Here is a 13,301-nt window from a genome sequence, read left to right on the forward strand (position 1 = left end):
CCCCATCTCCTCCGGGGGAACCCAAGCCAGCTGCGAGACGTAGTCCCTCCAGCGTGTCCTGGGTCTTCCCTGGGGCCTCCTCCCGATGGGACGTGCCCGGAACACCTGTCCAGCGAGGCGTCCAGGGTCATCCGAAAAAATGCCCGAGCCACCTCAGCTGGCTCCTTTCGGCCCGGTGTGGTCTTTCATGCATAAATGTCATGCTATGTGGCATGATCTAATCGCCAACATGATGTGCAGCTCTTCAAGTGGAGTAAAGAAGAAATGAACAGAGCGAGTGACAATGTCAGCGGATCACATCAGAGTGCAGCTCATCTGAAAGATTATAACAAGAAGTTAAATCTCAGAAACATACTTTAACAGCTGCCCACAAGAAGGAAAGAACACACAACTGTTTTACCAAGCCATGACAATGTAAACATGACAAATAATTACCTTTTTAGATGGCTCAAAATACTTTCTGCAGCTTGTTAAGCGCGCGCGAACAGCTGAAGCTGGAGCGTTCCTCTGTGATTCAGGAAGCGATTACAGCCGTTATCAATGGCCAATTTGCAGAAAAAAATTATTAATCCGCCACGAAATAATTATTTTATATACGCAACATTCAGCGCAGAGCACGTGGCAGCTGGTAGAACAAAGAACAGTGTCCAGCTGTGAACACAGCGGGTGGGATCATCACGACGACGTTCGTGCTATTGCGTGAGTCACAGGCATGCTCGTGTCAGTGCACCTTTAACAGTGGTCAGGTTGCAGATTAGTCGGCAGCTTTCACCACAGCCATCATCTTTTCAGGTTTCTGCTCGCTGGGAAAAATCCCCTAATGATCCACCAAGAGGAGAAAAAAGAAAGTTACACTATTAATGACAACATCAAGTGATTAATTATGAGCCACTGTGGTTAGACAGATGTTGTGATGTAATAGTTTCAGAAACATTCTGTATTGCTTGTGCACATGGAGTCTCAAATCCAGCGTTTTCAGATTTACCCACTGTGGGACCCTCTTTTTGAAATACTATAAATTTTGGCCACTGAAAAGCCATTTATGTATGAATTAAATGTTAAAAGGATACAAAACTTAAGCAGATACACCTAAATCTGTTCCTATGTGGGCAGGGCCTAAGAGAGAAATGTATACCCTCATCACACATACGCCGGTTGAGGCTGAATTGCATCAGAATGACACATCCGGCCACAGTCGGGAAACATTGAAGTGCGGTTTGAAGACCAGACAGCAGTATGTGAGAGCATCTATATTTGGTCCCATTTGCTCGGCTGTCCCGACTGTGTCGCACATGTTCAGAACACTTTTGGCACCATCTAGACACGACGCACATCTGACAGCGGTCTACATGCAATTTTTGCGTCATCTGATCGCAGTCTACATATTCTGACAGCATCAAAACAGCATCTGAAATGATATGATCATGGTTGATTGAGCTCTGAGATCGATCGGTCACAGCAAAGCCTGCCGGCATGTTGTGCTACGTTTGCATTTTCTCTCAAGACTTTGGCTGTTGAAAACACCTCTAATCGCTTCCAGAATCACAAAGGTCTGTATCATCAGCAGCTTTTTTCTCTCTCTCTTTTCTTCACTTCATGAGGTGGAGAACATATTTGGAACAGCCTAAAAGGTAATTATTTGTAATGTTTATATTGTAATGGTTTGGTAAAACAGCTGCATGTTCAGTCCTTCTTATGAGCAGCTGTAAAATATGTTTGATAGATTTAACATCTCGTTATAATTGATCAGATGAGCTGCACTGTGATGCGGTGCGCTGACGCAATCACTCGCACTTACGCAGTATTTTTAATTGTTTGCGCAATGTTCACGTGAAGTTGACGTAATTAATGCGTGACAGATTTTGAACATTTCAAAATTTTCTTTGCACACTTGCATGAAGCTGTGCACAGTTTACAATGGTTTGCGATGAGTGTACTCTCCTACACGGCAGAGTGCGTGACTCTCATCTGATAATCAACATTGAAATGCCACATTGTGGTCAATTAGCCCTGTAATGGCTGTGATTGCTCCCGACTTCCCAAGCTTGTCACTCAGTCAGATTTTTCCTCCCACTGTGCTGCACCCTGAGTATCCTAATTAAGCCTGATTTAAAGGACCAGCAGTGGCTCTGGGCTGGAGGTCACCCATCACAGTACGTAGAGGTTAGACCCCTGGTGGAGTTTGTTTAGCAGCTAACGGTTTCTCATAAATGCCAGTATGTTGCTTGAATAGAGAAGCTTTATGGATGCAGGTCCTTTTTATTAATTTGATTTTGACGTAAGCTTCTTTCACACCGGGCCAAAGTAGAGTTGCGCAGTGCGTCGTACCCACTACGCTGAGCTTATGCATTCCTACGCAGAGTTTATGCAGCACTACATGGCAATACGCTGAGGGATGCAAAGGGGTCTGTGAAATGGACTTTAGGACTTTAGGCATAGAGCAATGAATGCAGTGCTCCACACAAGTCTACACAACACTCCGCTACTGTACACCATGTGTCTGTAATTGTAGACAACCCTACGCAAAATCCTTTTAGGTTTTTTTTGGTCAGTACATACCTGCATTGCTAGATTTTATTCATCCTGCTGAACTTTGCTGTGAGTAAAGCTTCAAAACCACAGAAGAAGATGTGGGCCAAACTTTCAAATCCTCTGTAATTCCTCACGGATGGATCGCCAGTGAGAGGACATGTCCACCTCCACTATAACTCCTCATGGACAGTTCAAGCATGCGATCGCTAGCTGTAGCTCCTGGAAATAATGTACTCTGACTTTTTCCAATGTATCAAATCCATCTGCGTGTCCAGGCAGTCTGTAAAAACAGCGCCATGAAGCCAAGCTTCAACCCCCTGCGTGCAACTTTTTCCCCCCTGCTTGCAGCTTACACAGTCATTCCTGCATACTAGATATGCAGCACAATGCAACTCTATGCAGGTGCGGTCTGAAAGGGGCTGTAAAGAAAAAATGGATTGAAGGTGTAAGTTATTGTAGAAAATGTGAATCTTTTTTTGTATTAAATTAAATAAGTTTGTAACCCAATATACTTTATGTCTAATTTCAATCAATCAATCAACATTTATTTATATAGTCTTTTACAGCAGCCAGACAGTGTCCAAAGTGTGTTGCAGTAAAATCAAGGAACAAGAATTCACTAAAATCAAAGCAAAAAGAGACAATAGAATTAAAAAGGCACATGAAAACAAAACATGCCACAGCACCATTAGGTATTAAAAGCCAGTTCAAATAAATAAGTCTTGAGTTTTGATTTCAAAAGTGCTAGGTCAGGAATAGTGCATAAATCAGGAGGTACCTTGCTCCAAACACGATCACCCCCAATGTTTATATTTTGACCTCAGAACATGTAGTTAATAAAGACCAGACGAGAGTTCAAATTTCAGACAAGTAAAATGGTGCCAGACCATTAATGGCTTTAAAAACAAACATTCAAATCTTAAAATCAGTTCTAAAACCAACTGGAAGCCAGTGGACTGAGTAAAGTACAGGCATAATATGCTCATGCCTGGAAGTGTTTGTTAAAAGATGAGCAGCAGCATTTTGCACAAGTTGGAGGCCTGCAAGGGAAGACTGGTTAACACCAGAATAAAGTGCATTACAGTAATCGAGTCTGGAGCTAATTAATGCCCCCATCACACTCATTCGGAATTAGCAGGATTCAAGCAGAATCAGCCAGAATGGGGGGAAACAAAAACATTAAAATCCATGTCACATTCGGGTGGGAATTTCAAACAGACAGAATTTCTTACAGTTTTGTAAGAATCCCGTTCGAATACTTAGAATGTGCCCCGAACCCACTTCGAATGATTCTTGCACACGCCGTGCGTATCACCTGAAGTCTGGTTGGAGGGTGCCTTGAATGCTGTATGAATTCACCTCAGATGCAGTCAGACCGCTCCTCGAATGGCTGCAGAATATGGTTTGACTATCTAACAGTCCAAAGAGAATGCATCTTGAATACTTTGAATGTCCTTTGAATGTAATACCAAAATAGATTCCGCCAGCACTCAAGGTGCATTCCGGCTCATTTGTGGCACATTCGGGAAATTCTGGTAGGATTTGAAGTAGCTGACCATTTTGATTCTTCCCTTGAACATGATCAGAATGTTTCAAATGCTGTTGGGATGCCATGGGAATAGTTAGAGTGCAGTCAAAAGACACTTCAAATGGCATTCGATACTTCTCCACTTTGACTGCACCTCGAATGTTTTGAGCATGAGCAGAACATTCGAGCAGGCCACAGAAATGGGTCGGACTGTTTGGAATGTACACAGAATGTAGTCAGAGGTTTTTGTACTTAGACTATTCCAGAATATATGGTGGATTCTCAATCCGACGGTATTCCGGCTCATTCCGCCTCTGCGTAGTGTGACGAGGGAGGTATAAAGCATGAATGGCTGTCTGAAGATCATGTCAACTGAGTATGGGCTTTACTTTAGCAGGAAGGCGTGGCTGGAAAAAACTTGCTCTGACAACAGAGTTTATCTGTTACTCGAACCTTAAATGGCTGTCAAATATCACTCCCAAATTCTTAACAGCTGCTTTTAAATAATTAGCCAAAACATCAAAATTTGAGGTTACAACATTCGGCATGCCAAAATGTCCAGAGACAATTATTTAAGTTTTACTGTCATTCAGGTAAAAGAAATTTTGAGACAGCCACTGCTGTACATCATGAATACAATCAATGAATTCAAAGCATCACTTCCGTTTGTCCTACTCAGCTATAATGTCCAGTGAGACATCTGCATCGATTTGACCAGCTAGTGTTTAGCCTAGGCTTGTGTGTCATACATTACACTGACAAAGTGAGGAACCTTGGGGTAATTGGGGTAATTTGACCTCCAGATTAGAGATATTACGAGGACTGCTTTCTTCCACCTGCGAAATATAGCGAAGATTTGTCCTATCCTGTCTATGGCTGATGCTGAGACCCTGATTCATGCATTTGTTTCTTCTATAATGGACTACTGCAGTGTTCTATTTTCTGGTTTACCGCACTCCAGCATTAGGGGTTTCCAATTGGTTCAAAATGCTGCAGCCAGACATTTGACAGGAAGTAGAAATTTTAACCACATTACACCCATTTTGGCATCCCTGCACTCGCTTCCTGTCCCAGTGAGATCAGATTTTAAGGTTCTGCTACTAACCTATAAAATTATTCATGGACTGGCACCTCCCTACTTAGCCGACCTAATTCAACCTTACATACCGGCCTGGGTTCTGCTTTCTCAGGGTGCAGGACTACGTTTTGTCCCTAAGGTGAATAAAAGTCTGCAGGTCACAGAGCTTTCTCTTATCGTGCACCTGCTTTGCGGAATGATCTGTCTGCGTCAATAAAACAGTCAGATTCTGTAGAGACTTTCAAGTCCAGACTTAGATGCATTTATTTTCCTTTTATATGGCTAGCATAGTATGTTCCTATCAGGGTTTGCCTTTTAGAATAAATAGTTGTGTGCCTTAAGGGCACCAAAATCTGAAAAGTTTGGTGCCCCTCAGAAAAGTTCGGTACCAAACCTACCGCTACGCAGCATAGCGGCAAAGCAACTAGGGGGGTCTGGGGGCATGCCCCCCACAAAATTTTGATATAAAAGGATGCAAATTGTGCATTCTGGTGATATCTGAGGCAGATTTGGGGTGAAATTATGGAAGAACAAAAAACGAAAGAGATCCGCACAGCCAGTTAGCTCCCAAACAAGCCTTTAATAACACACCAAAGGTGACGTTTCGGGCCTCGCCCTTCATCAGACAGGGTGAAATTATGGAAGGGAATTTTTGTGTTTTTGGAGTAATATTTTCTGAAATTTTGAAATTTTCTAACCTTGTAAGAAGCTGAGATGACCCCGTGCCAATATGCACAGGCAGATTGGCATGGGGTCATCTTAGCTGCCAATGTTTTATTAAACATCCAGCCCATTAACAATCATGGCTGCCATGAGTGTTGATTACACTTGTTGTGATTACAGAAAATCTATTAGCAGTCATCATGGTCATCTGCCATTCTCTGCAGCACTTCAAGGTGTTCTTCCTCAGAATCAGAATTAAGCTCAGAATCTAAGGCAGCTCTTCCCTCAAAAACTGTGTCATAATTGTGTTTATAAACCAGTCACCATTTGCTTTTATTATACATCTGTGTAGTTAATAAATAAAATAATCTTCACGGATGATTTGCTCGCGCGCACGTAGAGAAATATAAAAAACTCTCCGCTGGCTGCTGTTTGCTCTTCCCTCAAAAACGCTCCATTTGATCTGTGTATAATAAAACGCGGCATTACAAACAGAGAACAACATTTTTTGATGATGTTTTGTGTATGTGTTGGTCTCAGAAAGTCAAATTCTGCGCAAATTTTGTCCAAATTTGATAGATTTCTGTACAGTTATGAAATAAAAACAGTGGATTCCAGCCCCAAAGTAGGGTGCCACGGGTTCCCGGGTAACTGCTAAAATCGAACCCTGGTTCCTATGCTTTCTACCCTTTTAAATTAATTTTATTAGTAAAAGTCTGGGTCTTTTAGTAAAGCTTAGGGCTAGTGGTCGGTGATCTCCTTAGTATTTCTTTTGTTTTTCTTGTTGCTTAATGCTGACAAATTATACTGTATTTGTTGTCTTTCTGCCGCCTGATTCTGTTTTTTCCTCTCTGCTTGAGGTGCGGCTCCATCCAGAATTGAAAGTGGGTGTCTTCTTCTGCAAGTCTCCCGTCTTGTATACCAACATGGACTCCCAAAATTTCCTGTATATTTGTATTGTTAAGTGTGTCAGTAGCATGGCCCAAGCAGAGGCCATGCTACTGCTTGGGCCATGCCCTTTGGATCTGGTCTGCTTGAGGTTTCTTCTTCAAATCATCAGAGGGAGTTTTTCCTTACCTCTGTCACCTGTGTGCTTGCTGTAGGGGTTTGTAAGGTTATACCTTACTTGTGTGAAGCACCTTCAGGCAGCTTTGTTGGGATTTGGCCCTATATAAATGAAATAAATTGAATTGAAAATAACTCACCCGAAGAGCAACATGTACAATAAAAAGTGGCACTCTACAACAAAGAGGAGCATTTGATGAAGAGAGGCAGCTGCATGAGAAGAGAGATCATAACAGAAAACTCCTCTCAGCCAAATATGATTTAAGCCACTTAAGTGCAGTGTCATGAATGCCAACAAGATGTTCTAACTGGGGAAACAAGTACTGTGGTCTACAGTGCAAAAGGCTGCTGTGAGATCCAACAGGACCAGCACAGCAGGATTCCTTGTATCCACAGACAGAGTGATGTCATTATCTAGATTATAATAGCCAAGTGGTCTCTGTGTGCGTGCATAAGGGCATGTGTGTGCCTTTGTTCACGGGCAAACTGGGGAGAGCTGACATTTGCTGTTTTGGTATGCTTATGTATTTTGGTTCAAGGATGAGCACTGCAAAACGGAATGTTGTTAGGACTAATATTTTTGGAGAAATTAGCAGTTATAGCTAACAGTAAACAATGGACGTTGTGCTGCAATGCATCATGGGAGTTTGTGGTTTTGGGGTTTTAAATGTTGTTATTATGGCTCATGTTAGTTTAACAGTGTTAGTGTTGTTGATAATCTAAATCCAGAGTGGAATTTTTCAAGAATGTGATTTTCTAAGAATGACTAACTGTAGAAAATCAACTTTTTCTAAAGCCTTAGAAGGAAATGGCAGATGCGAGACGGGTCTAAAATTGGATAAAACTGACAAGTCGAGGTATGTTTTTTATTTTTTTTTATTTTTTAGAAGGGGCTACATCACAGCATGTTTAAAAACAGCTGGAACAAATCCTGAACTAATACAAGAGTTGATAAAAATTGAGACCTGACCAGACAGTATTAATAACCTCTTTCAGCATTGATATAATCTGTTGTTCATTTATTTTCTGTGTTAGAGACAAGAATTACTGCATGATTTATATGTTTAACATTGAACTGATTGATTCCTTCACCTTATTAGTTAACAAAAAGTTATTTTTGATGCAGATTTCATGTGTCTTCTATAATTTCCTTCCGAATCATTAGCTGAATGTGACGTAGCTGCATTGTTACATTTTCTCAATTTACATCAAAGCAAGTAAGTGTTGCATCACACTTTTATGCTTAGTCTTCCAAAGCCTGTTATAATATATTAGTCTTATGAAAGTTCATAATTTGCAGTGATACAAAATGGAAAAGAAGTAAAAGTTTATGTTTGAAACATGTAAAAGTTTGTTTGCGCTGCTGCAGCCACTAAATGCTATTTTCTGTTGATCAGTGCTTCACTAATGCTTAGTTAGTGGTTGCTGATTACTGATCAGCTGATTAATTATCTCTGCTAAGGGGGTAATGTTTTCACTGCAGTTTGTCTGCCTGTTATGATAACTCAAAAAGTAATGCTCAGATTTTAGCGAAAGGTTGTGAGAGGATGTTGTTGACATTTCTTGAGCACATGGATAATGGCCGAGAAAATTAAGAAATTTTATTTAGAATTTGATCCATGACATTTTTCGGAACATTTGTGAGTGCCTCCTAGTTATTTTGCAGGGGATACAGTTGTTCATGTTTTGTTTAATTTTAATTTTCATGTTTGTTTGTCAAATTATTTTTTTTTTGGCAGTTTACATACATTTCTTTTCATCTATTTCAATAGTATTATATACAATATATACAATATATACAAGTTGCAGTCATTGACTTTTTGTCAAGCTAGTTGCTTTGCAGAGAATTTGTCTTAATGCTAAAAGATATATCTTCAATATTTAATGGGCTATGTTCCATATCTTCAGGTCTTTTGCAGAGAGCTTCCACAGTCTGTGTCCAGAAAAGCCGTGGGTGAGTAAACTGAGTTCGGCAGGATTGATCTACGTCCACTTTGGTCGTCAGGTGCTAGTCCAACTGACACAGCTGAAGGAGGATGACAGGCAGCTGGAGGTACTCTTTGACAAGGTGAGAACAGATCTTGAACTCATTGAAAATTGATGCTTAGTATCAGACAGAAACTGAGGTGTTTTCCACAAGTAAAGAGGACTGCTGACTTGTCCATGTCTTGGTGATGTGACAAGTCCATGGCAATCCCTTGATAGTGAGGAACATTGGCTCTTGATTGATTCCTAGATGGGTTACATCCAGGGTCAATCCAGAGATGCCTGTGCTTGGGTTTGTTATGCGGGGGAATGTTATTGCATGCTAACAAACACACAGTCCTTGACAGATCCTTAGCCTGGTCTGATGAATGGGAAATCCCAGACAACCTGGGTCGGATGACCTTTGGCAGCCTTCATCAGCCTTCATAGCCATTGGGTTGCAAGCCATCACCTCCTCCTGCTGATCTGCCATTGAGTACTTTATTTCATCAGAACCAAATTAGCCGTCTATTGTTCAGGGAGCCTGTTGGATCTTCATGGTTACTGTAGCGGCCATGGGGTCACTTTTAAAGACACTCCATCGCTAAAGTGACCACTTGTAGTACATGGGTCAAGCAGGGTTTTGGTACCACTTAAGTGGATGAAACGACATGTAGAATCCAGCTTCAGTGTACCATGTCTTACACAAAAATGTATGATAGCCATCCAAGGGTGGTAGTTATAGTCAGTTAGGGGTCAGTGAAGAATTACACAGGGGTCAAATTTTTAAAATGTTCCACTTGTATTGAGAAATATGCCACGTTATCTATCTGTAAGATTAACTTTGACCTCTGTACAAACTGAAACTGACCTTTGTCACTATTCTTGCTGTTCTTACCCCATAAATCCATAGAATTCAGCCATAGTTAGTCCAAACTATACCTTTTTGGAATCCTTATGATCAGACAGATAATGCGGTATATTTCTCAACATGATTGGAGCATTATTTAAATTTTGACCTTTGTGTAACCCTTCATTGACCCCTACTTGGCTACAGCTACCACCTTGGAATGGCTATCATACATTTTTCTGTAGGCCATGGTACACTTAGGCTGGAATTTAAGTATCGTTTAGTCACCTTAAGTGGTACCGATTAGGTCAAAATTGATGACTGGCTCCTGGTCTAACAGGTTAACCCTAACCCTAACTCATCCCTGGTTCTCAAGACCAGGCACCTAAGTGGCTCTACGCTACTCTGCTTAGGGTCATTGTCCTGCTGAAAGATGAACCGTCACCCCAGTCTGAGGTCAAGAGCGCTCTGGAGCAGGTTTTCATCCAGGATGTCTCTGTACATTGCTGCATTCATCTTTCCCTCAATCCTGACTAGTCTCCCAGTTCCTGCTGCTGAAAAACATCCCCATCGCATGATGCTCCCACCATCATGCTTCACTGAAGGGATGGTGCCTAGTTTCCTTCAAACATATTGACGCCTGGCATTCATGTCAAAGTTCAATCTTTGTCTCATCAAATCAGAGGATTTTGTTTCTCATGGTCTAAGAGTCCTTCAGGTGCCATTTGGCAAATTCCAGATGGGCTGCCATGTGCCTTTTTCTAAGGAGTGTCTTCTGTCTGGCCACTCTACCATTCAGGCCTGATTGGTGGATTGCTGCAGAGATGGTTGTCCTTCTAGAAGGTTCTCCTCTCTCCACAGAGGAATGCTGAAGCTCTGACAGAGTGACCATCAGGTTCTTGGTCACTTCCCTGACTAAGGCCCTTCTCCCCCGATCTCTCAATTTAGACGGGCGGCCTGGTGAATCTGGACACCTGGTGAATTTGAACTCCTTCCATTTACATACAAAGGCCACTGTACTCATTGGGACCTTCAAAGCTGCAGAAATGTTTCTTTGCTCTTCTCTAGATTTGTGTCTCGAGACAACCCTATTTCAGAGGTCTACAGACAATTCCTTTAACTTTATGCTTGGTTTGTGCTCTGACATACACTGTCAACTGTGAGACCTTATATGTCGACAGGTGTGTGGCTTTCCACATCATGTCCAGTCTACTGACTTTACCCCAGGTGGACTCCATTTAAGCTGTAGAAACTTCTCAAGGATGATTAGTGGAAACAGTTTGCACCTGAGCTCAATTTTGAGCTTCATGGCAATGGCTGTGAATACTTATATACTTGTGATGCTCAGTTTTTTATTTGCAAAAATCTCAAAAAAAATTTCACATTGTCATTCTGGAGTATTGTGTGTGAAATGTTGAGGGAGAAATAAATAAATTTCATCCATTTTGGAATAAGGCTGGAACATAAAGTGAAGCGCTGTGTGACAGTGATGTGACAGAGGCACTTGGCCTGATTTGAACCTAGGACACTATCATTAGATTTATTACATGTCAGACAGCTCAGCCAGTTGGGAAACTCACACACACAACTTTATGATGAGCAGGCTCTAAAAGCCGGCTGAACCTTAGGCCGCCATGAACATTAACAGTATTATTTTTGGACTTAGGATGTGTCAGTTTATTTAAAGTCCATAGTAATCCCTTTATCCATGGTTGAGGCTTTGCTTATTTTAAGATGTTGCTTGTCTTGTCCTCAGCCAGTTCGTGATGCCCTCTGTTTTTGCACTGAAGTTGAGATCCACTTGTGTGCCAGACAACATATGTCATCTCTTTATGAGTGATTTTCCGGTGGTCCAGGAAGTCACTCGTTAATACAAAATACATCTACTTATCTGATCTTTTTTTTCTCTGTCCTTTGAAATTTATGCAAATGGACCGCAGGATGGATATATTTTAGCTGTTCCTTTTGGTTTAACATCTTGACTGCACTTTACCCTTCAGTTAGTGCTCCCAGACTGTGACCAATGGCTTCATTCACGAAAATGCAACTCTACATTTCTTTTGTGAATATTTTCTGTCATTACTGATCTCCCTTGAAAAGGGTGGCGTTTCATGTCAGATATTCTTTAGAAAAAAGTTAACATAAAGTGAAGGATTTGTTTCTAATTATGGTGACTTAACCTATCCACATATCTCATGTCTTGGCAGTTGTATGAGAACTTTGTGGAGGAGGTGGATGCTGTAGACAATGGCATTTCACAGTGCGATGGGGAGGCTCGCTACACCATCTCCACCACGCTGAGCTCACGTGTCGGCCATCTGAACCCACGCTGGAACAGCGAGAGTCAGGACACTGAGGTGTGTATGAGTGACTGCAGGTAGTCCAGAAAATGTTTAGTTGAAGCCAGCATGCTGCTTAAGTCTCTGTCAGCGTCCAAAATATTAAACAGTTTGAACACATTTTCATTTTAATGCAAGTCTGTACATCTTCTAATGTTTTTTTTTTGTGAGTTCATATTTTTCAATTGTATTTTCCTCCATTTGAGAAAAATTAACTTAAAGCTTTTTACATCTGAACTCTTCATCGTCATTGCTCAGAACAATTGTGTTGACTGCCTTGATATGTGCACAAAGCAGCACTACCACCACCCCCCACCTGCAATTCTTTTGGACCAAAGATCTATTTTAATTTTGTGCAGACACTTCCACCGGCAGAAGACAATCTGATCACCTGTTTATATGGTTAATACGAGGTTTATTAGAAAACTAACCGGCAGTTTTATATAAAAAAAAAAACTATATGGATTTGAATCACGTGCGATTACACCAGACATGCTTGAAACCCTCGTGCGCATGCGTGAGTTTTTTCACGCGTGTCGGTGACGTCAGTCGCCTGTGGGCAGGCTTTCAGTGAGCACTGGTCCGGCCCTCTGCTGAAATCCTTTGTCTGAGACGCTGCTGGAGACGGCGCGCGTTGCTTTATCAAAATTTTTTCAGGACCTGTGAGGGATATCCGAGTGGACACTCTTCGAGAAATTCAGCTGGTTCTCGGTGAAAAGTTTAACGGCTGATGAGAGGTTGTGGAGTTTCTTTCACTTTAAGGACAGCTCACAAAGCGGATCGGCGCGGCGCGGTCGGAAGGTGGCGTCCGTCTGGCTGTCTCGAGCTGAAAACATCCTAATTTAAGGCTCTGTTCACCCAGGTCGTCGTCAGAGAACAGAGAAGTTTCAGAAGAAGTCGGCATGAGGAGTTTATGCGGACATTCCACTGTTAAAGGAGATTTTGTAATGAAAGAACGTGCGGGCAAATTCGCCGAGTCGGTTCCGTGACGACGCCACAAATCCATCTGTGCCGCGACAGGAAAAACACCTCCGTGTTGAAAACCATTTGTAAAATTCAACAAGTGAGTATCTGAGAAATTGTTTAACAGCTGGGCATGTTCCAACTTGTCCGTTAAGGTTTCCAATGGAGGTGTTTTTCCTGTCGCGACCCCCCGCGGTCGGGTCTGGCCCGACATGCGAATCTGCCCGCACGTTCTTTCATTACAAAATCTCCTTTAACAGTGGAATGTCCGCATAAACTCCTCATGCCGACCTCTTCTGAAACTTCTCTGTTCTCTGA

At 41.8% G+C, this 13,301-nt stretch overlaps 1 protein-coding gene across 1 annotated transcript in view; it reads left to right on the forward strand.

Annotated features, from left to right (window-relative positions):
* myg1 (myg1 exonuclease) overlaps positions 1-13,301 on the forward strand; it is a 76,328-nt gene that overhangs the window by 19,569 nt on the left and 43,458 nt on the right. The window contains exons 3-4 of the mRNA XM_034166158.1: positions 8,775-8,934; positions 11,889-12,038. Coding sequence (XP_034022049.1) covers positions 8,775-8,934; positions 11,889-12,038 — 310 coding nt within the window. The remainder of the gene's footprint in view (positions 1-8,774; positions 8,935-11,888; positions 12,039-13,301) is intronic.

Source organism: Thalassophryne amazonica, chromosome 3, assembly GCF_902500255.1.
Source record: "Thalassophryne amazonica chromosome 3, fThaAma1.1, whole genome shotgun sequence".
In the NCBI taxonomy this organism is placed as follows: domain Eukaryota; kingdom Metazoa; phylum Chordata; class Actinopteri; order Batrachoidiformes; family Batrachoididae; genus Thalassophryne; species Thalassophryne amazonica.